The following is a 27,441-nucleotide window of genomic DNA, read 5'->3' as shown; positions in this document are numbered from 1 at the left end:
TAACCTTATTTGCTACATGGAGTAGCATTTGCAAGCCTTGGGATGGCAAGGACATGTAGCAAGATTATGAATCATGTTTATTGGAAATCTTAGGCATTGCCTTTTTATGTGCGTTCAAAAGTAGCTTAAGCAATCACGCCTCCTATGCTTACATATTTCATGCCTTTGCTAACTTGGGATTCTAAATCCATTTCTCAAATCACTCAAGCCATCCACTTTCTACTTTGGAAGAAAAATAACCTCAAGTGACGGATGGTTTGGGTATCATGGCAGCAGATACCCACCCCTAAAAGTACAGGTGGGCTAGCACCTTAACATTTATAGACATGTATGATAGACATTCATTGGAGCCTTCTTCAAGATGTCTATCATGCAAGCACGGGTTTTTTGTGAGACAGATCTCACATAGCAAACTCTAATAGAGACACCCTGGTGGCATATTGTAAATGAAAATCGACCATTCAAATCTAAACAATCCTCCGTGCTCACATTCCTGATGCTTTCACGACAAGAGGTACTAAAGTTTGTTGATTGGAAGCCACCCTCTTGTAAAAAGGCAACAAAGTGTCTACAATCTAGATGCTCGTCACCAATGTTCGGGGAAAATCATTTTCACAAACATACAAAAATCCCTCCAAGACAAATCTAAACCGGAAATTTTACAATACTAGCCAGTATTTTTGCAAAATTACACTATTTTCCATGTATTTTAAGCGGAATTTTCTCCTTTTTGCCCTCCCCTCAACTGGTTACTTTGATTTGCAACCAGCTCAAGGCTAAGCTGAGGCATACTTTTCCCAAACACTGCTCGTCACTGCTAGAGTTATTACATGCCTTGGCAAGGAACATCTTTGCTGACAGTTCAACTGTATGGTTAGTATAGGTTTTTTTTTCCCTCTAATGTTGTCTAACCACAACACAACCAACTTCTCTCCTTTCATAGAGTTAGACATTGATGTCGTATTGCTTGATGGCATCAAGTTTGCACCATCGTTATCTTTCCTCTGGCATGCATTTCTGCACACCTTACCAGATGTGTAAAGGCTGAAAATTTCTAATACGCAACTGCCTGCCAGGGAAATCCAGACAACCAGCATACGTGGCACGGTCACCTTCCTTCACATTGAGGCAAAGCTAATAATTAACCTGGTCGCAGAGCATAGTGGACAACAGAAACATGCAGCAACTTTCTCAGAAACAATGAGTGCATATTTCTTACAGATGATTTACTCAACCAACTTCACCTATGGAAGCACTAAAATAAATCATCCAGGCAATGAAATTTGTCAGTTCTGATAATGTAATATAAACAAGGAGTCTAAACTCAAGTGGGCCTTCTATTGTACAAAAACTTTGAATAGCTTCACATGAAGCCATTGAAAATATGAAAGAAAAAACATTAAAATATAACATGTCCGCCATTCTCTCCTCCTCTAGGCCCCTTTTAGCAGGCTGAAAATGAACCCAGAAACAACACTTGTACATTCTCCATAAGTTACCCATTAGGACAAATTTGTCGTGCTAAACCTAGGCCTTGTGAGAAGTACACTCTCTCTCTCTCTCTTGCAGACTTTCACCTATCTTCAAAATGGATGCCCCCTTTGTGAGCAAAATGTTACCCAGTAGAACCATGAAGAACATGCCTGTTAAAGCAGGCAAGCAACCACCATAACAACAAAAGAATACTTGTATCAGAGACCCAGTACATGGAGCATAATGGCATTCTGAGCATGCATACGATTCTCAGCCTGGGGAAACACAATAGAATACGGTGCCTCTACGACTCCATCGGTAACTTCAACACCTCTCTCAGCAGGAAGACAGTGCATGAAATAAGCTTGGGGGCCTGCTAGCGCCATTAACGCTTCATCCACCTGTCAATCACCCATCAAGACCAGAGAAAAAATTCGTTACTCGGATTACAATTATGTACATGAAAAGATTGACATCAGAGGCATAATTGCATTGATATAGGAAACCTGAAAGCCTCGGAACTTCTGCATTCTAAATGTTGCCTCATCTTTTTGACCCATACTTGCCCATACATCTGAGTAAACGAAGTTTGCACCCACAACAGCTGCTTTTGGATCATGCACTATCTCGATTGTGCTCACTCCAGCTCTCTTTGCTGCTTCTACTGTCCTTTGATCAGGCTCAAAACCTTGAGGACAAGCGCACACAAAGTGGATTGGAACAACGGCTGCCAAACGAAGCCAGGAATGAACAATATTGTTTCCATCACCAACATATACCACCTGAAAACGATTTGAAACATTACCCCATTGTCTTGATAAGAGCAGAAGGAATTCACATAAGCACCCACAGGCACGATACACATGCATGTGATCGGTCACGAGAGAGAGAGAGAGAGAGAGATGAAATGTTATATTAACGTCTTCAAAAGGCCAAAGTGACCTATGAGACCAGAAAGTTACAATGCGGTGTATCTGATACAAAGTCAGATTAACAAAATAAATTAAACTAGGATAACAAAATATAAATACTGCGGAATTCAAGCTGAGGAAGTAGAGATCCATCTTCATAGGGATCCATCTTCATCTACACTCTGGACGACGAAAAAGTAAGGCTCGAATCCTTTGCTGTAGCCTCATTCGAAACTGTGTAGCTCCTCTTCTCCATCAGGGTCGTCTAGATCTCCCTAGCTCCAATGCTCGGTCTATGAGAATGCCAGTAGTGTGGGCAGACCTCTCCACTGTTGGCTGCTCCTCTGTCTGTTCTTCTGGGTGTACAATATCTAGTGTAAAGAAATCTGTGATCTGTCTCTGGGGTTGTCTCTCTTCAGCTCTCCTCAGTAAAGTTTCTCTATGCCTGTGTAACTCAAGTAGATATAGCCCAAGACATCTCTGATCCTCATAGCTCATGACCCTAGATAGAGGCCCAAAACCTTCTCTGAATAGATAATGAAAACGGCCTCGTATCTCGTAGTACACTGTGCAATGACATATGTAATGTACCTCTGTCTCTGGCTCTAGATGGCATAAGCGGCATATCCTGCTATCTGCTGTTGTCCCTCTGAATCTGCCAGTCTCAATCTCGAGCTGATGTGAGGACGTGCGTATTTGGCCAATGGCACAACGCAAACCATGGGAAAGATGCATGTCCATATAGCTAGGTCGAATCACAAACCCATCCCCCGTAAGGTGGAGAAGATGCTCTCTATAGAAAGCCATCTTTGCAACTCCTGTATCGGCTCTATCCATGTCCTCCTCGTGTCCAGCTGGATCAGATCCTGACGAATGAGTCTATTAATCTCTACCCACGTCAGAGACCTCAAGGGTGCCTGTAGAGAGTATTGAAAAGGAGGCAACCTGTCCATGGTGAAACCATGTGTCTGAAACCATGATGCCATTTGTGCATAACAGCATGATGTATCCCCATTAAGAGCTAATTGTCTGGAGGACTCTAGGGCCACCCTAGCATATCTGTCTCTGGTAGTATCCCACAGACTGTGTACAAAGGAGACTGATCTGGTAAGCGCCTCAATCTCCATAGGGGGGGGCAGCTAATTCCGCTCGAATGATATCATGCGGTACGGAAGCCTTGGCTCTAATCAGCCGAGAGATCATAGATACCAGGGGCTTCTCCATACGCCTCCAACGATCCTGGCCTACAGAAGGTCCCCAAACCTGCACCCCGTATAACATAGTAGAGGCAACCAAAGTATTAAAGAGCCATAACTTTGTCCTAGATTCCTGGAACTGAACCTACGAACACATCCTCTCCATTCCTCCCAGAGCCGCACCAACTCTAGTTAGTCTAGTCTCTGCTGCTCTTCTCAAAGAAAATCTCGTCCCAGTAAAGACTACCCACAGGTCAGTGTATGCATTTGTATACTCCACAGTCTCCTGACCATTGAGGTGTGGTGTTAAACACCATAACCTTGGTTTTACCTAGGTTTACACACAATCCACTATCCTCTGCAAAACTGCGTAGTGCATCCAAATGTCGTTGCATACCTTCTGGTGAGTCAGATATCAGCACAATATCATCAGCATATACCAACAATGGGATCCACGTCCCTGCCAGCTGGGCACCCCTGTCACCCTCTCTGTCAATGTAATCAGATACCTCATCAACATACATACGAAATAGAGTAGGAGATAACGGGCAGCCCTGTTTCACTCCAATAGTAGAGTGAACTAAATCGGATACCCCTTTCGAAGTGCGTACATGTCCCATCACTGATCTGTACAAAGCCATAATCCCCCAGATCACCTCTATGGGCACCCCCATCTCCTGTAGTCTGCGCATCAATCGAGCTCTTGGTACCATGTCAAATGCTTTGCGAAAATCCACAAAGCTACAATAGATCTGTCTCCCATGTGCTCTGCCCTCCTCAATGATGGCCCTGAGTGTTAGAGTATGATCAAGAGTGGAGAAACCCCTCCTGAAGCCGGCCTGACCCTTTGCTCGTACACCCTCGCCCTCTGCCCAATTACTCAAGTGTTGCTCCAGAATAGATGCATACAACCGTGCCAATGTGTGTCCAACCATAATGTAGTTCCCAAGCTCTGTAGGGTCACCAGCCTTGAAGATGGGCACAATATTAGACAACCTCCAAGTCTCAAGTAATCCCTCACACAAGGCACAATTGAACAACACTGCGAGAACCTCCATCAGCATATCCCTAGCATGTATAAAGTGCTCCGCTACTAGACCGTCATGATCATATGCCTTCCCGGTCCTCATCCTGTCGATGGCCCTTTGTACCATCTCCCTCGCCCTCTGCCCAATTACTCAAGTGTTGCTCTAGAATAGATGCATACAACCGTGCCAATGTCTGTCCAACTATAATGTAGTTCCCAGGCTCTGGAGGGTCACCAACCTGATGGGCACAATATTAGACAACCTCCAAGTCTCAGGTAATCCCTCACACATGGCACGATTGAACAACACTGCGAGAACCTCAATCAGCATATCCCTAGCATGTATAAAGTGCTCCGCTACTAGACCATCATGATCATATGCCTTCCCGGTCCTCATCCTGTCGATGGCCCTTTGTACCATCTCAGGTGTAAAGAAAGTGCTCGTAGCTGGGCAAGGCTTGGTAGGGTCTGGAAGGGGTTCCTGTCCAGGAACCGTATATAATGATGTCGCATATTGGCCCCACACATCAGGTGAAGTAATCACTGGGGGAGGGGAGTGCTCATGGAAGAGTCGCCATGCCTCTCCTAAGTCCCTACTCAAGAACATCTGATATATATATATATATATATATATATATATATATATATATATATATATATATATATATATATATATATATATATAGAGAGAGAGAGAGAGAGGGGGGGGGAAGTTTTAACGTCGTAGGAAACTATCCCAAGAGACCTTAAAGACCTAGCCAACGAGGAGAGAGAGGCCATGGTTTCCCTGTGCATACTGAATTGCCTACACAAGCTGCTATTGCGACTTGCAAACCTGGACTCCCTGCAAAAGGAGTTGGTGTCGCCAAGCTCTATACTGCTGCTATTCGCAATCTTCTTCCTCTGCAAGCTACTCCCGTTGAACATAGCCTACATATTAGGATTCCCTAGCCATGACGAGCTTGAGCTACGGCGAGCTAGTCGAATCGGAGCTTCCCTCAGACCACACACACACACACACACACTGAAACCGGCCCATAGGGTGGAAGACTTCAGCTTTCACCCGATTCTTTACTCGAAAAACTTTACTTGAACTTTACGACACAGAGAAAACTTCACGAATAAACCTGTGACTGGAATTAACACTTCACACAAAACACGGCCTGGGGGCTAGAGTGCTTCCAAGCAGACAGCAACACCCTGTAGGCCCCAAAGACTGGCCCCCCTTTTGGTATTTCTTTATTCTTATAAAACTTGGGAGAAAATTTGCAAGTTCCTAAGAGCTATCCCGCTTTTACCAAGCTGAAAATGGCCTACTCTAGCCCGCTTTCGGTAGCATAACCGTAGTAGGAGGCTTTACATACAAAATCCCCATGTAAAAGATGACTTCCCCAGCGCATACGGACACTTTCCCAAACCTGGCGTGAATCTGCAGTACATTGCATTCTTTATTTTTTGCCCCAAAAATGCACCCGATTACCTGTAAAGTGATCCCATCGCTTCCCCGAAGCTCTTGGGTATTAGGGATCAATTAGGGTCAAAACCCTAAACCTGCAAAAATACACGCAGGCTGTATTTTATTGTATTGGGTTCCGTTTCACGTGCCGGTCGCATCCGTAGCAAGCCCTCATACTCACGCACCTGTAGGGCTACTTGCCCTTTGTATCGGACGAGATTTCTCGTGTTCTCTCCAAATTCACATGTTCCTGCAGGGGATTAGCAATTAGCTAATCCAATACCTGAACAAGAGGCTCTTGCCTCGGCATACGCGCATGAACCCACAACACTGTACATACAAATGGAAAGCCCTTGAGCTGGGCATTGCGATTCTGTATTCAAAGGGGGAGAGAGGGCGCAATAGCGAAATCATCGCGCTACATAAGACAAGGGAGAAGGCAAGCTTTCCATTAAAGTTGTGATCACCTGCACCCACTACTCACACGCACTTGTGTTCACTTAATGAAGAAAAAATCGGCCTCCGCTCTCAAATTGGGAGCCCTCTTCATGCATACTTGGAAAAATCACTTGGAGCCACCAAGTGTCCACTTTGCCTCTTTTGAGTTAAATTCCTAGTACCCACCAGGGGCCTAAATGACTTTGAACTGAGCCTGGACACCCTTTTACTGCTCGGATTTCAGTGCCGATTGGCGTCGACCGTCTCCTGGCGACCTGCCTTTCTCGACTGCGGCTAAAACTCTCGACCATCGGCCGTTTCACACTGGCCACACAATGTTCGGTCATTTATGACTTCAAAAAGAGAGTCCCAAAAATTATAGAAAAATCACGAGAAAGAAACCAACAACTAAGGTTAGAGGTTGCCACAACCTCGAGACATACTCCCCTCTTGAAATCGCAAACGTTCTCAATTGCATGCCAGATATACATACCATAGATGATTTAGTGTAATTAGCGCCCTTTTATCATCATATGTATCCGCACGAAAGGTGATGAAACATAGATACCAATGACGTAATGAAACCTTCGCACTTTTGTCATTTCCATCTAGCATAATATTTTTAACATTTGTAGAGTAATGTCCACTTCTATTGCACTATTCCATATGTACATTTGATGTGCTAGCTCCATTATTACCCCTCTTTCAAACGTGTTGAGTTGGGGTGTAAAGTGCAGCGGAAGTGAATGTTGAACTTTGCTCAAGATGAGTCCTCCGAACTGTGCTCGAGGTTCCTTTTTCCTTAGGGAAAGAAGAGCCTTCCGTGCTTTAGTGAGAGAGAGTGCAAGTAATCACAAACAAAGTGAATAGACACTGTGCGTGAAGGTGTTGAGACTGAGAGATAGAGAGAGAAGAATACGACACCAGAATGTTGTCAAAAACCCTCCTCCAAAGGCCCCACTCTCTACGGCGAGAGCGGTCTACTATTGATTGCACAAATCTCTACAATGCTTGGACTTGCCGACGATGTCGACAACGATGAGGACCACGACGAGACGGGCTGGAATCTGGAAATGCTAATGGTTGAAATCTGCAAATCTTTTTCAGCTGAATTCTAACTCTATGTCGATGACGATGGTGATAACGACGATGCAACGATGACGCGAAATCTGCATTTTCCGGGCTGAAACTGTAAACTTTGCGGGAACTGGTGCGAGAAGGTGAGGTCTGCGAGGTTCGGGGGTTCTACTGCGGTTACTGAATGCTGAAAACTGAAAACACTGATGCTTGTGGGGATTTTGTCGCGAAGATCTACAAAAACGCTGAAGTGCTTTGCAAATACAAAAACGCTAGGGCTAGTTTCTGTCTTCTGCTGCTGCCGGTGGTCTTGCAATGCAAAACGCTAAGCTGATTTGCTGTGGTTCTTTCGCCAGGCTAATGCAGAAGCAAAAACGCTGGCTGATCTGGGTACTTGTCCAAAAAACGCTAGCTCTTATGCTGTGGTGCAAAAACGCTAGAGATCTTTGGGGTCCTGTTGAGAAGTTTCCTGTGAGCAATACTCCTGCTACCTCTTCTGCCAGAAAGTGCTAGCGCTAGGTTTCTATTTATACAAACTTAGCAAAATTGCCCTACCTAGTTCCCAATAATAAGTGAAAAATGTCAAAAATAGAAAAAGTAGGTCTATGCACTGTAAAAATGCTCCTAATGGGTTCTGATAGAAATCTGATGATCATGCTTTGTGCAACCGGAGGATATGCATCTACTCTAAGTGTCTGGTCATGCACGGTCTGCGAACAGACTCACAAAAGTGCCAAATCACTTCCTATTCTAGACTGACTGGACTGATTGAACCCTGATCATGCTGTAGCTTGTCCACGGACACATAGGGTTGGATGTGTCACGTAACATCCCCTGCTTTTCAAAGTGAGGTATTGGTACCAAACTGTATGGCGTCAAGAGAGATCGCCAATAGCATCCGGAATCCTGGAAAGGACTCTTTGCCGGCCCACTCTGATGCGTGGGTCATGCGATACTTGAACTTCATAAAGGTCTGCAACGCTTGCTTCTTTGGGCCGCGCTCAAAGCGACACAAAGTCATCTGTAGATCCTTCAATGCTTCAACTTTGTCTAGAGTCATGCATCCACCTTCTTCAAGAATCTCCATGGCTGAAAATTCCTGAAACCACTTCCAACACAAAAACATGAACATACCCATTCCATGTAAAGTGACTGGAGAAATTCTAGTCTTCTGTAAAGACTCTGTATACAATGTAGATGAACATAAAGACGGAGTGCCAAACCGTTCATCAAACACATGCAAACAATGAGATCGAATCTTTTCTTGCTGATCTAAATCAATCAACTGTGGCAATTCACAACGGAAATGCCCATACTTGGTGCTCTTTCTACAACTGTGCCGTGCCAAGGAAGAGACATAGAATGTGACTTCCTTGAATGCATACTTTTCAGCTTTTCATGAGAAATCCGCATACATCCATGCTCATTCATGAGTGAAATATACTCACCGTACAATATGTCATGCCTAGGAAAGGGATCACATAAAGACGCTGACTAAAATACAGGAAACGAAGAGTCTCCTTCTCCTAAATCCTTTCAATCTTCGCCTACACATTAGAAATGAGAGATGGAGAATGAACAACTTGCTCTCCACGAATGACAATGGGAGAGTCACTTTTGACATTGAAAGTGAACGTATTTTCCGCCCAATCAATGAGAGGGTTATGCTCAGGAAACCATCGAATGCCCAAAATCATATCAGATCCTGAGAGAGGAGAGACTAAAAATTTTCTACGGAAAGCAGCTTGTTGAACTGTAAACAACACACCAAGGCACTCTTTCGTGATGAGAGAGTCCATACCGGGAGCGAAGCCAGAGACCTCGAGGAGATTTCTGACTAACCTCTAAACGGGCTCTCTCAACAAGAGAGGGACTAATCACATCATGCATACTGCCTGGGTCAAACATTATGACAAAACGCGGCCCCGTCATATGACCATAACATTTAATGAGAGACTCATCATAGGGAGGGTCATGAGAAACTTGGGGCACACTCGTGTTGTCATTTATTGCATTGACAGAGGAAGCAGGTTCTGTGGATTCTTTAGATTCATTAGAGTCAAGCTTAGGACATGTTCTTTTTATGTGACCCTTAATGTGACAATGAAAACAACGACCTTCCTTAGAATAAGTGCTTTGCTCTTCCGACGTGATGTATCCTCCTAAAATTCCTTGTGCTACCTTTTCATTTGGAGTGAGCTTAGGTTTAGCAATTATGTTAGCCTTACCCTTAGGTTCATTGGAAGAGTTCTTTTCTGAGAGACTATTGGAAGATTGGTTAGAAGAGTTACCGTTCTTACCATTCTGAGGGTTCTGCGAGGTCTGAGAGGTACTTGTCGAAGTCTTGGTTTCCTTAGGCTTTCCCTTGTTGTGCTTCATCTCCTGTGCGAGAGTAATCGCTACCGCCTTGTTGAGATCGATTGGATCAAGCACCTTGACATCATACTTGATATACTCGTCCAATCCATAAAGGAACGCCTCTTTGCGCTCATCATCCAATTTACGTAATTAGGTGCCTAGCTGCAAAACACGATTAGAGAAAGACATAATTGGCATATCATTTTGCTTGAGACCGCGCCAATCGTCCTTCAATCGTCGAGGTACTGTGGGGACATAAACCGCGCCTTGAGCTTGTCTTGGAAATTAGGCCAATTGAAGGAAAGGGCCGTGAATTCGTCAGCTTCCTCTAGATGCACGGCTAATTGTGCCTCTTGCCATGCGTGGTATCAATTGATGGCATCACCGGCAAGGTACACAGCTGCCGTCAAAACCTTGCTATTTCCTGTCTTCTTAGTTGTCGCAAAATAAGCATTAAATTGATGCAACCAAGAATGAATAACCGTAGCATCCATCTTACCATCATACTTACTGAACTGGATCTTCTTTGTGACTGGTTGTTGAAGTCCGAATCTCGGCTTGCGCCACTTGATGAACTACCAACATCTTTGGCTGACTCTGACTTCGAGGTGAGGACCTGTCGAACCAATTCTTGCGTGCATAGGTCTCTCTGTGCTTCACGATCGGCCTCCAAGGTCGCTCGTCTTTCTTCAGCCCCACGAAGCGCGCAGCATCGCGCTCACGCTCCAAAGCTGCATTTCTTTCTGCTTTTCTTTCTTTTCGTTCCTCGGCCGCCAAGCGCGCTTGTTCACGCTCGCGAATCATCCATTCCTCGGAGGCTGACTGCCGTTCTTGTTGTTGTGCCATCATGTTCATCATTGTCTGACCAAAGCCTCCATAGGATTTGGTGCAATCCCTGGCGTAGATGGAGAAGGGGGAGGGTCAGGAAAACCTCCATGGTGAGGAAATTCTTCTTCACTACTTTCATGCCCATCACCTCCATGCGAAGTATCCATTCCGCTTTGGGTGATGACCATCCACTGAAGTCTTGGGTTCTTAAGTTTACGAGGAACTTGGGTTCTTGAGGGTCTTGGGTTCTTGAGGGTCTTGAGGTTCTTGGGGTTCTTGGGGGTCTTGAGGTTCTTGGGTTCTTGAGGTTCTTGAGTTCTTGACGTTCTTCTTTCGCTTGCAATCTGAGTTAGAGAAGGATCTTCTCTTCACCCGTGCTCTTTTCCGCGGGCCCACCCCTTGGCGGCCTTGCGCTCACACCAAGGTTGCTTTTTCCCACCTCGTCGATCGGCCGGCCGCTAAGTGCACGGTCCGCTCTCAATGAGTGAAAAGAGGCACAAGGGAAAGCTGGACAAGCCCTTCTTCTTGGGTTTCCTGTCACTCTTCAAAAACACGATTAGGAATCGACACGCCCAAGAGAACTTGGGTAACGTGCGACCGCAACAAGCAAAAAAATTATGTGGTTCTGTGGTTCTTTCCTTGAGTGATACAGAACACTGCCAAAGCTCTGATACCAATGTTAGGTGCAACGGAAGTGAATGTTGAACTTTGCTCAAGATGAGTGCTCCAAACTGTGCTCAATATTCCTTTTTCCTTAGGGAAGGGAGAGCCTTCCGTGTTTGAGTGAGAGAGAGTGCAAGTGATCACAAACAAAGTGAATAGACACTGTGCGTGAAGGTGCTAAGACTGAGAGATAGAGAGAGAAGAATACGACACCAGAATGTTGTCAAAAACCCTCCTCCGAAGGCCCCACTCTCTACGGCGAGAGCGGTCTACTATTGATTGCACAAATCTCTACAATGCTTGGACTTGCCGACGATGTCGACGACGACGAGACGGGCTGGAATCTGAAAATGCTAATGGCTGAAATCTGCAAATCTTTATCTGCTGAATTCTGACTCTATGTCGATGACGACGATGCACCGACGACGTGCTGAAAACGCAGATGCTGAAATCTGCATTTTCTGAGCTGAAACTGTAAACTTTGCGAGATCTGACCGTGCCGCGAGGATCTGCTGCGGGAAGGTGAGATTCACGAGGTTCGGGGGTTCTACTGCGGGTACTAAATGTTGAAAACTGAAAACGCTGATGCTTGTGGGGATTCCATCGCGAAGATCCATAAAAAAGCTGAAGGGCTTTGCAGATACAAAAATGCTAGGGCTGGTTTCTGTCTTCTGCTGCTGCCGGTGGTCTTCCAATGCAAAACGCTAGGCTGATCTGTTGTGGTTCTGTCGCCAGGCTGATGCAGAAGCAAAAACACTGGCTGATCTAGGTACTTGTCCAAAAAACGCTAGCTCTTATGCTGTGGTGCAAAAATGCTAGAGATCTTTGGGGTCCTACTGAAAAGTTGCTTGTGAGCAATGCTCCTCCTGCCTCTTCTGCCAAAAAGTGCTAGCGCTAGGTTTCTATTTATATAAACTTAGCAAAATTGCCCTACCAAGTTTCCAACAAAAGTCACTTAAAAATAATAAGTGAAAAATGTCAAAAATAGGGAAAATAGGTCTATGCACTGTAAAAATGCTCGTGATGGGTTCTCATGGAAATCTGATGATCATGCTATGTGCAACCGGAGGATATGCATCTACTCTAAGTGTCTGGTCATGCACAGTCTACGAACACTCACAAAAGTGTCAAATCACTTCCTATTCTAGACTGACTTGACTGACTGAACCCTGGTCATGCTGTAGCTTGTCCACGGACACATAGGGTTGGATGTGTCACGTGACATGGGGCATACGTAGGTTGTAACCCAAAGGCCGCAAAGCTGCAATATATTCGGTGACTCTAGCAGTTCACACTCTTCCATCCATAGGTGGATAGTTCTTGAACTTCACCGAATACCGTCGTGCAACTTTCCCCTTAACTTTTCTTTCCTTATGTGCCAAAACCTGCTCAGGTACCAAGATCTCATCAAGTTCCTCAACTTCTAGTTGATCCTCATCTAGTATATCTTTTGGCACATCACCCAGGAAAGGTCTTAGAAGACTCACGTGAAATGCATTATGAATCTTCCAAGTGTCAGGCAATGTCAACCTATACGCAAAATCGCTGATATTTTCAAGTACTTAAAGGCCCATAGTAACACATGTTGAGCTTCGGAAACAACTGTTCCTTGTCCTTCATCTTCTTTAACCTTGTCTTTTCAAACCGTAAGAGTACCCAATCACGAGGTGAAAACAACAATTCACGACAGTGACGATCAACAGCCCTTTTCTGCTTTACCCGAGTCTTCCCCAAGGCAAGCTTAATCTTCTTATACATTTCATCCATGTTCTCTACATATCGATCTGCCTTAAAAAAATTGTCCTTTGGGTGCAAAATAGGAGGAACCTTTTTGCCACCCTCAACAATCTCAAAAGGTGCCTTGCCTGTTGACGAATGCACCGTATTGTTGTATGCATACTCAAGCATGGGTAGATACTATTCCCACTTGCCCTTGTTATCTGACACATAGCATTTCAGCAGATCTAAGACAGTAATGAGAATGAAAACTTGAGCGTAGTGACCATGTTTTCAAACAAGCCTCTCCAAAATAGGTGGGTCATAGGAGGATCACGATCACTTACAAAAGACTAAGGCATACCATGGTACTTGAACACATTGTACATAAACAACCATGCCAACTGGTCGGATTTTATCTTCTTCCTGACAGGAATAAAATGGGTTCGCTTGCTGAACTTGCAAATAATGGTCCATATACCATCATTCCTTGTCGGCGTTCTTGGAAGATCAAAGATAAAATCCATAGCAATGCTTTCCGATGGCTAATCTCGAATAGGCAATGGCTGTAACAATCCTAGTGCCTTTTGCCTGTTAAACTTGACCATTTGGCAAATCACGCATGCTTGCACAAAGGCATCCACTTCTCTCCTCAAAGTAGGCCAATAAAATAATGTCTGGACCGCTTTCACTGTCGCATCTATACTACGATGCCCTGCATACGATGGGACATGGCTTTTTACCATTACTTTATGCCGCAATGGCCTAGTGACACATAATCTGCCATGAATCTCTTCTAAGAAGAACTCACTTTTCTTAGGATTAACACGCAACCTGTGACTGCGTAGCTCTTCAAAGACAATGGTCAAGTGACGCCTATGCTCCTCTTCATTCTTTGACAAGACTATCATGTCATCAAAGAATGTGCCAACAAACTTTTGATGTGGGTAGAAGATCCGACCCATCATTCTATTAAACGTAGCAGGAGCATTTGTAAGACCAAACGGCATCACTAAGAACTCATACAGACCAAGCGTCATCCTAAATGCAGTCTTGTGCACATCCTCTCGCCTGATATGAATCTGAAGGTATCCACTCTTAAGGTCTATCCTACTAAAAATTGGAGCACCCCCTAATCGATCAAGAATATCATCAATCCTTCGGATAGGAAAATTGTTCTTGATGGTATTCTTATTCAACGCATGATAATCAATAGACATGCACGAAGAGCCATCCTTCTTCTGCACTAGGAGCACTAAAGAGCAAAAGGATAAAGAACTAGGTTGAATCAGCCCTCTCTAGCAGCCTATGCTCCTCTTCATTCTTTGAGTAGACTATCATGTCATCAAAGAATGTGCCAACAAACTTTTGATGTGGGCAGAAGATCCGATCCATCATCCTATAAAAGTAGGAGGAGCATCTGTAAGACCGAACGGCATCACTAAGCACTCATACAGACCAAACGTCGTCCTAAACGCAGTCTTGTGCACATCCTCTGGCGATACGAATCTAATGGTATCCACTCTTAAGGTCTATCCTACTAAAAATTGCAGCACCCTCTAATCGGTCAAGAATATCATCAATCCTTGGGATAGAAAACCTGTTCTTGATGGTATTCTTATTCAACGCTCGGTAATCAATACGCATGCGCGAAGAGCCATCCTTCTTTTGCACTAGGAGCACTGGGGAGCAAAAGGGTGAAGAACTAGGTTGAATCAATCCTTTCTCTAGCAGCTGATCTACTTGGTCCACAATCTCTTTCTGTTGAGCCGCACTAACCCTGTAGAGAGGCATATTTGGTGGGCTACAACCTGGCATCAAATCTATCACACGATCCTCAGGCCTCTCCGACGGCAACTAAGACAGTAATGAATCAGAAAAACAATCATTAAACTCTCGCAAAAAAGCTGACCTTTTTTTTATCTAACACGTATAAATTTGACTAACAATTACGCAGAAAGATGATTCTTAATTACAAAAGTGATAGCCCAAGCAAATACAATAGGGATAGACTCTCCTTTAAGCTTTACATCAAGGATGTGAGTTTTGCCCCTATGCTGAAGAGTGATCTTTTTGTTGAAGACATCCAACACTCCATGTATACGGAACATCCACGGGGTTCCCAACAACGCATCACACCCTTCTACTGGCATGATATAAAATTCCTCTGTGTCCACATATGACTGAATCTACAGACGAAGCTTTCCAATGATAGGCGTAACACACTCTGAGTGGCAAGGACATGCCAACCCTGCCTCTGCTGTGTACCACATCTCTTCAGCTTTGATGCCCAACTTGATGGCCAACTCTGGTGAGATAAAGTTTGCTTTAGCACCTGGATCAAAGAAGATAAGTGTTGTCTGGTCTCTGACTTTACCCATACCCTGCATAATTCACTGGCATCTGAACTTGGCCTATCACCCACCATATCTGGCACTAAACCTGCCGTGGGTTTAGGCTTCTTGCCTTTCCTGTCCTCTTTATCATCCGAATCAACTGGTCTTCTTTGTGGACAATCTGTAGCAAAGTGACCAAGTTGCTCGCATATGAAACATTTGTTCACAGCCATTAGAACTTTCTTTTCCTCGAACAACTTGCGCACAAAAGGCTTTCTTTTCTGTTTCTTAGTCTGTGCTCCAGAGGTTTCAGCTAAGTCCTTGACTTTGTTTGCCTTTTCTGACCCCTGTGACGTTTCACGAGCCGCTTTTACAATGACTTTTTCGCTGAATTTTTCTTGGACTGGCCCCCTTTCACACTGCCTTGGAATCCATTGTCCTCTCCTTTCAACAAAGCATTTCCAGTGCTTTGTGCAATAGTTTGAGGCCCTTTAGGCAGCCCACAACAATACTTCCCAATATGCTATGTCAGTAGCACAAACCTGTAGGAGATTAATGAGAGCAACGCTTTACAGAACCTCCCGTTGTACTCCTCTAGGCTCTTGCAAGTAGCCGCAATGAGTTGATGCCAATCCGTCATGACATCGGCCTCAAATTCATTTGACAGCCATGCTTTTTTACGGGTCACCGCTGCATTGCTACCACCATGAAAGGGGTAGAGAGATACTTCTTTTGGCCGTGACTCAAAAAGGACGTGGAAGAGTTGTGCGCACTATGCCAGAAGGTCAAGTTTGACAAGCATAAGACACAGGGATTGTTACACCATTTTACCCATACCCACCCGCCCCTGGGAAAATATTGAAATGGATTTCATTTTTGATCTCCTGAGAACACAGAATGATCACGATGATTTTCCGATTACATGGCACGCTTGAGACGATTGTCTCCGACAGAGACCCCAAATTTATGAGTTTGTTTTGGAAGGCAATTTGGGAGAACATTGGCACGCGGTTGCAGTTCTCGTCATCGTTCCACTTGCAGATTGAAGGGCAATTTGAGATTGCTAATTCAGTGATTTTAGATTTATTGAAGTCTTGTATCTCGGATCAGAAGACTCAATGGGAAAAGAACTTATCTTTGGTGGAATTTGCCTACAATAACACGATACACTCTTCGACGGGGAAGACACCATGTGAGATTGTTGAAAGTGCTGCGAAGGTTCCATCCTTCCTGAGCACGAAAGATTAGATATTTGAAGCGGATGAATATTCGCAAGATTTGGCTACGGCTTTTGTCAAGGTTCGCGAGACTTTGCAGGAGTCTCAAGAACGACAAAAAAAGGCAGCGGATCGCCATCGTCGCGACTTGAAATTGAAGGAGGATGATTGGGTGCTCTTACTTTTGAGAAGGCACGCCTACGCAAGAAAAAGGGAAAGGAGAGGCTTTTTCCAAAGCTTAGTATGAGATACTACAGACCTTTCCAAATCACTGACAAGATAAATGATGTCTCCTTCCGATTGATACTGCCAGATACTTGGAAGATTCATAATGCATTGCATGTGAGTCTCTTGAACCCTGTTAAGGATGATGTGCCTGATGATGGGGAGCCTGATGAGCAACCCGAAGTGGAAGAAAACGAGGAGATCCTTGTTCCTGAACAGATTTTGGCACATAACGATACGAAGAAAGGTAAAGTCCGAAGGCTGTTCTTGGTTAAGTTCAAGAACTTTCTTGCATTTGATGCGAAGTGGATGGAGAAGGAGGACCTAGCAGATACTCCTCGGATTGTGAAACTTTACCTCGATGTTTTGGTTTAGCATAGTCTACTCCAAACGGAACCCAGAAACTCAGCTTGGCCGAAGATCTAGTGCAGTGGGATGCACAAGAGGGGAGTTACTCCGCTCCTTTGTCAACAGATGCCTTGATTTTGATACTAAAGTCAATGATGTCTCTTTGAGCTTCAGGGATACTGAGAGCTGACAGTATTCTGCTGCATGACATTATGAAATGGAATTCCTGATAATGATACTGATTTGTTCTTGACTACTTGTGAGTGCAGGAACTGATAGACGAAATGACTGCAACATTTTGGTCTGATTGATCTCGAATAGACATGGTTGCAATAGGGGTTAGTCAATCGGACATCGTTGAGGTCCCGATTGGACCTAGATGTGATTGCTAGCTACATTGCCGATAAATCATGGTCTAAGATCCGAATGAATGTTGAATGTCATGTGATGTCCTGTGATGTCTGTTGATGTCGTGTGATGTGACTGTCGATTTTGTACATGTGCTAGATGTGTGTTCCTAGTACGTAGGTACTAAAGTCAATGTCTGCTAAGACGGTTTATGGCTTTTGTCGGTTTTGCAGGCGTAATCGCGGTCGATTACAATGCTTTCAAGAGGGGGGTATGTCACAAAGTGATGACGTGGCTACGGACAACAGAAACCCTAATTTTTGCCAGAAACCCTAAAATTCCTGCAAACCCTAATTTTTGCCAAAAACCCTAATTTCTGAAAATCGCGGAGGCTTAAGGAAAATAAAAAAATTTTGAAAAATGATGAGCGACGCGAATTTTGCTTTTTTTTTTAAAAAAAAAGAAAAGAGAAAGAGAGAACTGATGCTTTTTATTTTAAAAGCTTTTGGGGCTCTGCTTTTGGGCATCCCTTGTAACCTTTAAATTAGTGGTGAGGGCCTCACTTCTCAGAGCATCTGGACGCAGAGTCTGAGAGTGAAACCCTAGCCACTCTCTTGTGCTCTATTGTACTTTGATCTGATTAATATAAAAAGAAATACCGAAAGGGGCGCCAGTCTTTGGGGCCAATATCTCTAGGCACGGAACTCCGCCGGGCCAATGCAAATCTATTGTGATCTGTGAATTGTTTTGAAGTGGTTATTTGGTGTTGTCGCGGTTGATTCTTGACTTGGAGTGTTCAAGTATGTTACACGAACAAAGTGAATGGATATTGTGCGTGCAAGTGAATGAGACTAAGAGAAGGAGAGAGAAGAGATACGACACCCGAGAGGTTGTAAAACCCTCCTCCGAAGGCCCGACTCTCGTCAGCGAGAGTGGTCTACTTGATTGCACGAAGGTGTACAATGCGTATGCAATGGACTGATGCAATGGGACTATGCCGATGACGATGACAGTGGTGACGACGACGACTTGGCGGATGAAATCTGAGATCTACTAATCGCTGAATTTGAGGACTGTTTCGGTGGCTGAAAATGACTGTTTTGGCTGCGTTTTCCTGGGCTAAAGATGGGGGAACTTCTGCAACCAATCTGGGATGTATCTGCTACCTTGCTAAAGGCTGAAAATGCTGTGTATCTGCGGCAGGTTGGGGCTGAAAGTCAAAACACTGCATCAAGGCAAAAACGCCAGCAAAAGCTCTAGCTTGGCTGAAATTGTTGATGTCAAAACGCTGATTCTGCTGATGCTTTGCAATCCCAAAAACGTTGGGCTTTGGGGGCTGCCTGAAGGGGGAACAAACGCTAGAAAGGGTTGGACTTGATGGCGATGGCTGATGCTGAGAAAACGTTGAGGCTGGGAACTTGCCCAGCGAGGATGGGGATCCAAAACGCTGGGGGTGCTAGGGGGTACTGCTGAGAAGTTGCCTGTTGAGCGGGAAGCTCCTGCTGCCTCTTCTCCCAGAAAGTGCTAACTTGGGTTTGCTTATATATTAACTTAGCAAAATTGCCCTACCTACTTTTGTTGGAAAGTTGCTTAAAAATAATAAGTGAAAATCCCAATAAATAAGAAAATAGGCTAAATGCACTGGAAAATTCCCCTAACTGATGCTAATGGATTTTGATGGAAATTCCGATGATCATGCTGTGTGCAACCGGAGGATATGCATCTATGCTAAGTGACTGGGCATGCCCGGTCTACGAATAGACTCACAAAAGTGCCAGATCACTGCTAATCTAGACTTGACTAAACTGATTGAACCCTGCTGTGGTGTAGCTTGTCCACGGACACATAGGGTTGGGATTGTCACGTGACAATTAAATTGACACGTTTTTGGGATATAGAGATGCTTTGAAGGCTGTCTTTTGTACAGCAGTTTGACATCGCTTTCGCGGGAGGACGTTACTCAGAGCACTCTAAGATTCGGAGAGCTGCCTCTTACTTTAAGGGGAATGAAAGACTTGGTGGTCCACACTTCTGTTAAGCACAACTGCGCCACTTAAATGGCTGAGTTTCAAGAGGCTTTTTATTTCTTCTTGGTTGACTCGAGAGTATGAACGTGATATTCGAATTGCTTGGAACCATCTTCGGATGACCAAGAAAGATACAGTGGACGTAGGGCAAATTGAGTAAGTTTGTATATAAGCAAACCAAAGCTAGCACTAAACGGCAGAAGAGGCAGCAGGAGCACATGCTCAACAGGCACCTTCTCAGCAGAACCCTAGCAGAACCCCCCCAAGAGACCTAGCGTTTTTGTTCCTCAGCAACAGCCTAGCGTTTTTGGACCAAATCAGCTAGCGATTTGCACTTGCAGATTCCGGCAGCATCAGGACATTAGATCAGCCTAGCGTTTTGCATTTGCAAGACAACCGGCGTCAGAATCACAGATTTTCAGCCCTAGCGTTTTTGCATCTGTAGCCAACCCTAGCGTTTTTCAGATTCTCCGCGACGGAAAGTCAAGGAACATCAGCGTTTTCAGTTTTCAGCAGTTAGTACCCGCAGATCAGGTCCCGAACCTCGCAGATCTCACCTTCTCGCAGCAGTTCCTCGCCGCACGGTCAGGTTCCGCAAGGTTTACAGTTTCAGCCTGGAAAATGCAGATTTCAGCATCTGCGTTTTCAGCGCGTCGTCGTCGCATCGTCGTCATTGACATCATCACCGACATAGAGTCAAAATTCAGCAGCTAAAAGATTAGCAGATTTCAGCCCATAGCGTTTTTGGACAGCAGTAGAAAGATTGCAGATTTCAGCCCTTAGGTCGACTTCGTCATCACCTTCGTCATCGTCAACATAGCCTAGACTTGCATCAGTCACATGCATACCGTTTGTACCAGATTCTGCAATCATAAGTAGACCACTCTCGCCGACGAGAGTGGGGCCTTCAGAGGAGGGTTTTACGTTGTCTCTGGTGTCATATCTCTCCTCTCTCTATCTCTCAGTCTCATACACTTGCACGCACAGTGTCCATTCACTTTGTTTGTGATCATAGCATTCTCTCATTAAGAACGGAAGGCTCTCCCTTCCATAAGAACAAAAGGAACCTTGAGCACAGTTCGGAGCACTCATCTTGAGCAAAGCGCAAACAATCATTCCGCTGCACCTAACATTGTGTCAGAGCTTTGGCAGTGTTCTGTATCACTCGAGGAAAGAACCACAAGAATCACAAGATTTTTTTTTGCTTGTTGCGGTCGCACGAACCCAAGTTCGCTTGGGCGTGTCGATTCCTGATCGTGTTTTTGAAGAGTAACAGGAATCCCAGGAAAGAAGGGCTTGTCTAGCCTCCCCTTGTGTCTCTTTTCACTCATTGAGAGCGGACCGTGCACTTAGCGGCCAGCCAATCGACGTGAGGTGGGAAAAAGCAACCTTGGTGTGAGCGCAAGGCCGCCAAGGGGTGCGCCCGTGGAAAGGAGTAGAACTTGGGTGAAGAGAAGATCCTTCTCCAACACAGATTGCAAGCGAAAGAAAACCTCAAGAAACTCAAGAACTCAAGAACCCCAAGAACCCAAGTTCCTCGTGAACTTAAGAACCCACAAGAACCCATGACTTCAGAATGGTCATCACTCGAAGCGGAATGGATACTTCGGTTGGAGGTGATGAGCATGAGAGAGGCGAAGAAGAATTTTCCCCACCATGAGGTTTTTCCGACCCTCCCCTTTCCACATCTACGTCAAGGATTGCACTAACTCCTATGGAGCCTTTGGAGCAAATGTTTCTGAAACAGAATTTAGAACGGGAAGCAAGAAATGCAGAAAGGATGGCAGAAATGAAACGCAGACACGCAGAAGACAAAGCAGAAAGAGAAACAAAAAGAAAGGCAAGACAAGAACAAAGCGAGCGACGCATGCAAGAGTTCTTGCGACTTTTTTCTCAAGTGCAAACACCGATGCAAGAGATTCGGGAAAAGGAGACTCTCTCAGTCTCTTCTTCTCCAAAGCATATGATACACAGGATTTGCATGATTGTGTGAAGCATGATGATGATTTGATTGACAATGACTTGCATGATGATTTGAATGACAATGATAAGCATGATGATTTGGATGCCAATGATTTGCATAATGATTTGGACGACAATGACAAGCATGATGATCAAGATGTGATTTCTCACAAGCATGATGATTTGCATGAAGAAGGTGTAATTGTTCACAAGGATGATGTATTAGTGGATGCTTTTTCTAGCGAAGCTAACCTCGTTGTAGATTCGATCAATCACGAAGAACCAATCTTGGCTTTCGAGTCGAGGTCCAAAGAACCCCCACAGGACGATTCGATCATTCAGGAAGAACCGATCTTGGCTCTCGAGCCTAGGTCCAAAGAACCATCACAAGAAGTATTATGTGTTCGCATGATTGATACGCAAGCATTGTTCGAATGTTTCATTCGTGATCGTTTCCTGTACTTTAGTCAGCATAGTCATGTGATCCCTTTTCCTAGGCATGACATATTGTATGTTGAGCACGTTTCACTCATGGATGAGCACGAATGTATGCGGATTTTTCATGAAAAGCTGAAAAGTATGTATGTAAGGAAGTCACATTCCATGTCTCTTCCTTGGCATGACACAGTTTCCGAACGAGCACATGACAGTATGAGCACCAAGCATGGGCATTTCCGTTGTGAATTGTCACAGTTGATTGCTTCATATCAGCAGAGAAAGATTCGATCTCATTGTTTGCGTGTGTGTGGTGAACGGTTTGGCACTCCGTCTCTTTGTTCATCTACATTGCATGCACAGTCTTTTAGGAAGACAAGATTTTTTCCACTCACTTCATATAGAATAGGTATATTCTATATATAGAATATATATAGATTTTTTCCACTCACTTTATATAGAATAGGTATGTTCATGGTTTTGTGTTGGAGAATTTTCAGCCATGGAGATTCTTGAAGAAGAAAGAAGCATGACTCTCGACGAAGTTGAAGCATTGAAGGAGATTCGGAAGACTGTCGCTTTCGGCGCGGCCCAAAGAAGCAAGCGTTGCAGACCTTTATGAAGTTGAAGTACCGCACGACCCACACATCAGAGTGGGCCGGCGAAGAGTCCCTTCCAGGATTCCGGATGCTATTGGCGATCTCCCTCAACGCCATACAGTTCGGTACCAGTACCTCACTTTGAAAAGGAGGGGACATTTTTCACTTATTATTTTTAAGTGACTTTTGTTGGAAAGTAGGTAGGGCAAATTGAGTAAGTTTGTATATAAGCAAACCAAAGCTAGCACTAAATGGCAGAAGAGACAGCAGGAGCACATGCTCAACAGGCACCTTCTCAGCAGAACCCCCCCAAGAGACCTAGCGTTTTTGCTCCTCAGCAACAGCCTAACGTTTTTGGACCAGATCAGCCAGCGATTTGCACTTGCAGATTCCGGCAGCAACAGGACATCAGATCAGCCTAGCGTTTTGCATTTGCAAGACAACCGGCGTCAGAATTGCAGATTTTCAGCCCTAACGTTTTTGCATCTATAGCCAACCCTAGCGTTTTGCAGATTCGCCGCGACGGAAAGTCAAGGAACATCAGCGTTTTCAGCTTTCAGCAGTTAGTACCCGCAGATCAAGCCCCGAATGGAAATGCCGATCCTTGATGCTCAATCCTTCTTGTGCTCTTTCTACGACTGTGTCGTGTCAAGGAAGAGACATGGAATGTGACTTCCTTGAATGCATACTTTTCAGCTTTCCATGAATAATCCGTATACATCCGTGCTCATTCATGAGTGAACCGTGCTCAACGTACAATATGTCATGCCTAGGAAAAGGGATCACATAAAGACACTGACTAAAATACAGGAGACGATCACGAATGAAACACTCGTACAATGCGTGCTGACAAATCATTCGAACACATAGGACTTCCTGTAAGGGTTCTTTGGACCTAGGCTCGAGGGCCAAGATCGGTTTTTCCTGAGGGGGTTCTTTGGACCTAGGCTCGAGAGCCCAGATCGGTTCTTCGTGATTGATCGAATCTGCAATGAGGTTAGCTTCACTAGAGAAAGTATCAACTAAACCATCATCCTAGTGAACAATCACATCATCATCATGTAAATCATCATGCTTGTCATTCAAATCATCATGCAAATCCTGTGTGTCATGCTTGGAAGAAGAAGAGATTAAGAGAGTCTTCCTTTCCCGAATCTCTTCAATCTTCGCCTGCACATTAGAAATGAGAGAGGAAGAATGAACAACGTTCTTGCGATCCAATTCTGTTTTTCTTTCTGCGAACTTGCGATCAAATTCTTTGGCCTCCAGACGTAATTGCTCGCGCTCACGCTCCATGGTTGCCGTTCTTGCTTCGTGCCACGTTGTCATCATGTCCATCATCGTCATGCACCAAGCCTCCATAGGATCTGGTGCAATCCTTGGCGTAGATGGGGAAGGGGGAGGGTCAGAAAAACCTCCTGGTGGTTCTTCGCTACTCCCATGCTCACCACCTCTAAGCGAAGTATCCATTCCGCTTCGAGTGATGACCATCCACTGAAGTCGTAGGTTCTTAAGTTCACGAGGAACTTGGGTTCTTGCGGGTCTTGGGTTTTTGAGGTTCTTTGGTTCTTGAGGTTCTTCTTTCGCTTGTAATCTGTGTTAGAGAAGGATCTTCTCTTCACCCGAGTTCTCCTTTTTTCCGCGGGCGCACCCCTTGGCGGCCTTGCACTCACACCAAGGTTGCTGCTTTTTCCCACCTCACGTCGATTGGCCAGCCGCTAAGTGCACGGTCCGCTCTCAATGAGTGAAAAGAGGCACAAGGGGAGGCTGGACAAGCCCTTCTTTCTTGGGTTTCCTGTCACTCTTCAAAAACACAATTAGGAATCGACAAGCCCAAGTGAACTTGGGTTCATGCGACCTCAACAAGCAAAAAAAATTATGTGGTTCTTTCCTTGAGTGATACAGAACACTGCCAAAGCTCTGATACCGATGTAAGATGCAGCGGAATGAATGTTGAACTTTGCTCAAGATGAGTGCTCCGAACTGTGCTCAAGATTCCTTTTACTTACGGAAGGGAGAGCCTTCCATTCCTTTAGTGAGAGGGTGCAATGGACACAAACAAAGTGAATGGACACTGTGAGTGGAAGTGCATGAGACTAAGAGTTAGAGAGAGAAGAGAATACGACACCGGGAAGTTGTCAAACCCTCCTCCAAGGGCCCCACTCTCAATGGCGAGAGTGATCTATGCTATTGATTGCACAAATCTCTACAATGCTTCGACTTGCAGTCTTGCCGACGATGTCGACGACGAGACGGGCTGAAATCTGAAAATGCTAATGGCTGAAATCTGCAAATCTTGTATCTGTTGAATTTTGACTCTATGTCGGAGACGATGTCGATGGTGGCGATGCGACGATGACACGTTGAAAACACAGATGCTAAAATCTGCGTTTTCCGGGCTAAATCTGCAAACTACGCGGGATCTGCTGCGGGAAGGTGAGATCTGCGAGGTTCGGGAATTCTACTGTGGGTACTGACTGCTAAAAACTAAAAACGTTGAGTCTAGGGCTGATTCCGTCGCGAAGATCTGCAAAAATGCTAAAATGCCTGGCAGATGCAAAAACGCTAGGGCTGACAATCTGACTTGCGGTGGAAATCTGCTAACGCTAGGGCTGATCTGCTGTCGCTGTGCAAATCTGCAAACGCTAGGAGTCTTCTGCTTCTTGCTGTCGCCAGGAATCTGCAAGATCAAAAACGCTGGCTTATCTGGTACAAAAACGCTAGGTTGATGCTAAGTTGCAAAAACGCTAGGCCTGCTTTTGGGGGCATGCTGAGAAGGTGCCTGTTGAGCGTGTGCTCCTGCTGCCTCTTCTGCCATAAAGTGCTAGCTTTGGCTTGCTTATATATTATCTTAGCAAAATTGCCCTACCTAGTTCCCAACAAAAGTCACTTAAAAATAATAAGTGAAAAATGTCAAAAATAGGGAAAATAGGTTTAATGCACTATAAATTCCCCTGACGGATTCTGATGGGAATGTTGATGATCATGCTGTGTGCAACCGGAGGATATGCATCTAATCTAAGTGTCTGGACATGCACGGTCTGCGAACAGACTCACAAAAGTGCCAGATCACTTCCTATTCTAGACTGACTTGACTGAACTGAACCCTTGTCATGTTGTAGCTTGTCCACGGACACATAGGGTTGGATGTGTCACATGACACCGATTGCTTTTCAGAGGGCTTGTGAGGCGAGTTACCACCCACTCGTCCTGGGGATCATACCATTGATCTAATACCTGGAAGCACGCCACCGAACCGGCCACCGAACCGTGTGAGCCAAGCCCAGAACGAAGAGATTATGAACCAAGTGACAGGCCTCTTGGAAAAGGGTCTTGTCCAGACTAGTACTTCACCGTATTGCTCAGGAGTGTTGTTAGTTTTGAAGAAAGACGGATCTTGGAGAATGTGCATCGATTATAGAGCTCTCAACGAAATCACCATCAAGAACAGATTTCCGATTCCTAGAATCGATGATATACTTAACTGACTTCAGGGGTCCTCGTGCTTTAGCAAGATCGACTTGAAGTGTCACGTGACACATCCCAACCCTATGTGTCCGTGGACAAGCTACACCACAGCAGGGTTCATTCAGTTTAGATTAGCAGTGATCTGGCACTTTTGTGAGTCTATTCGTAGACCGTGCATGCCCAGTCACTTAGCATAGATGCATATCCTCCGATTGCACACAACATGATCATCGGAATTCCCATAAGCATCACTTAGGGGAATTTTCCAGTGCATTTAGCCTAATTTCCTATTTATTGGGATTTTCACTTATTATTTTTAAGTGACTTTCCAACAAAAGTAGGTAGGGCAATTTTGCTAAGTTAATATATAAGCAAACCCAAGTGAGCACTTTCTCGCATAAGAGGCAGCAGAAGCTTCCCGCTGAACAGACTTCTCAGCAGTAACCCCCCCCCCGCATAGATCCTCGCCATACCTCCCTTCCCCTTGGCGTTTTTCACAGACCTTCCTTCGCCGTGAAGTCCTCCACCTTCTGGCGCTTGTCCCCCTTGCATGATTGCCCTAGAGTGCCATTCAGCCAGCGTTTTCATTGCAGAATCGCCATAGCTTCAGCAGCGTTTTCCTTCCCAAAAACGCAAGCAGACTTCAGCTATTTCCAGTGTTTTTCAGCCCAAACACTAACGCTAGGAAACCTGCAAATTCAGCCTCGAAGAAACGCAAATTTTAAGCCATGACACAGTAGTAGAACCACCTCAAGTTGGTTGCAGATGTTCCGCCATTTTCAGCCATAAAAACGCAGCCAAAACAATCATTTTCAGCCACCGAAACAGTCCCCGAATTCAGCGATTAAAAGATCTCAGATTCCAGCCATCACGTCGTCGTCGTCGTTCGTCGTCATCGGCATAGTCCCATTGCATCAGTCCGTTGCATGCGCATTGTACACCTTTGTGCAATCAAAGTTAGATCACTCTCGCCGACGAGAGTGGGGCCTTCGGAGGAGGGTTTACAACCTCTCGGTGTCGTATCTCTTCTCTCTCCTTCTCTCAGTCTCATTCACTTGCACGCACAATATCCACTCACTTTGTTCGTGATCATAGCACTCTCCATAAGACGGAAATCTCTCTCTTTCCCTAAGAACTAAAAGAAACCTTGAGCAATAAAGATCACTAATCTTGAGAAAATACAACATTCATTCCGCTGCACCTTACATGAAGAGTGAATATCATCAGATCCGAATCGCGCCGGGCGACGTCTACAAGACCGCCTTTCGGACGACTTTTGGGTTATTTGAGTTTTTGGTGATGCCTTTTGGCCTAACCAATGCTCGAGCGACAT

The 27,441-nt window shown here is 44.9% G+C and overlaps 1 protein-coding gene across 1 annotated transcript in view; it reads right to left on the bottom strand.

Annotated features, from left to right (window-relative positions):
• Nucleotides 1–1,261: 1,261 nt before the first annotated feature.
• Nucleotides 1,262–27,441, bottom strand: part of LOC147448668 (ornithine carbamoyltransferase, chloroplastic-like) — a 38,871-nt gene continuing 12,691 nt past the window's right edge. The window contains exons 5-6 of the mRNA XM_086521203.1: nt 1,980–2,255; nt 1,262–1,874 (exon numbers count right to left, since the gene is read on the bottom strand). Of these exons, the coding sequence (XP_086377329.1) occupies nt 1,692–1,874; nt 1,980–2,255 (459 nt within the window). The 3' untranslated portion in view covers nt 1,262–1,691. The remainder of the gene's footprint in view (nt 1,875–1,979; nt 2,256–27,441) is intronic.

Source organism: Adiantum capillus-veneris, chromosome 10, assembly GCF_014529385.1.
Source record: "Adiantum capillus-veneris isolate H3 chromosome 10, ASM1452938v2, whole genome shotgun sequence".
Lineage (NCBI taxonomy): Eukaryota > Viridiplantae > Streptophyta > Polypodiopsida > Polypodiales > Pteridaceae > Adiantum > Adiantum capillus-veneris.
Note: the sequence above shows the minus strand (reverse complement) of the source record. Positions and strands in the feature narration are given on the sequence as shown.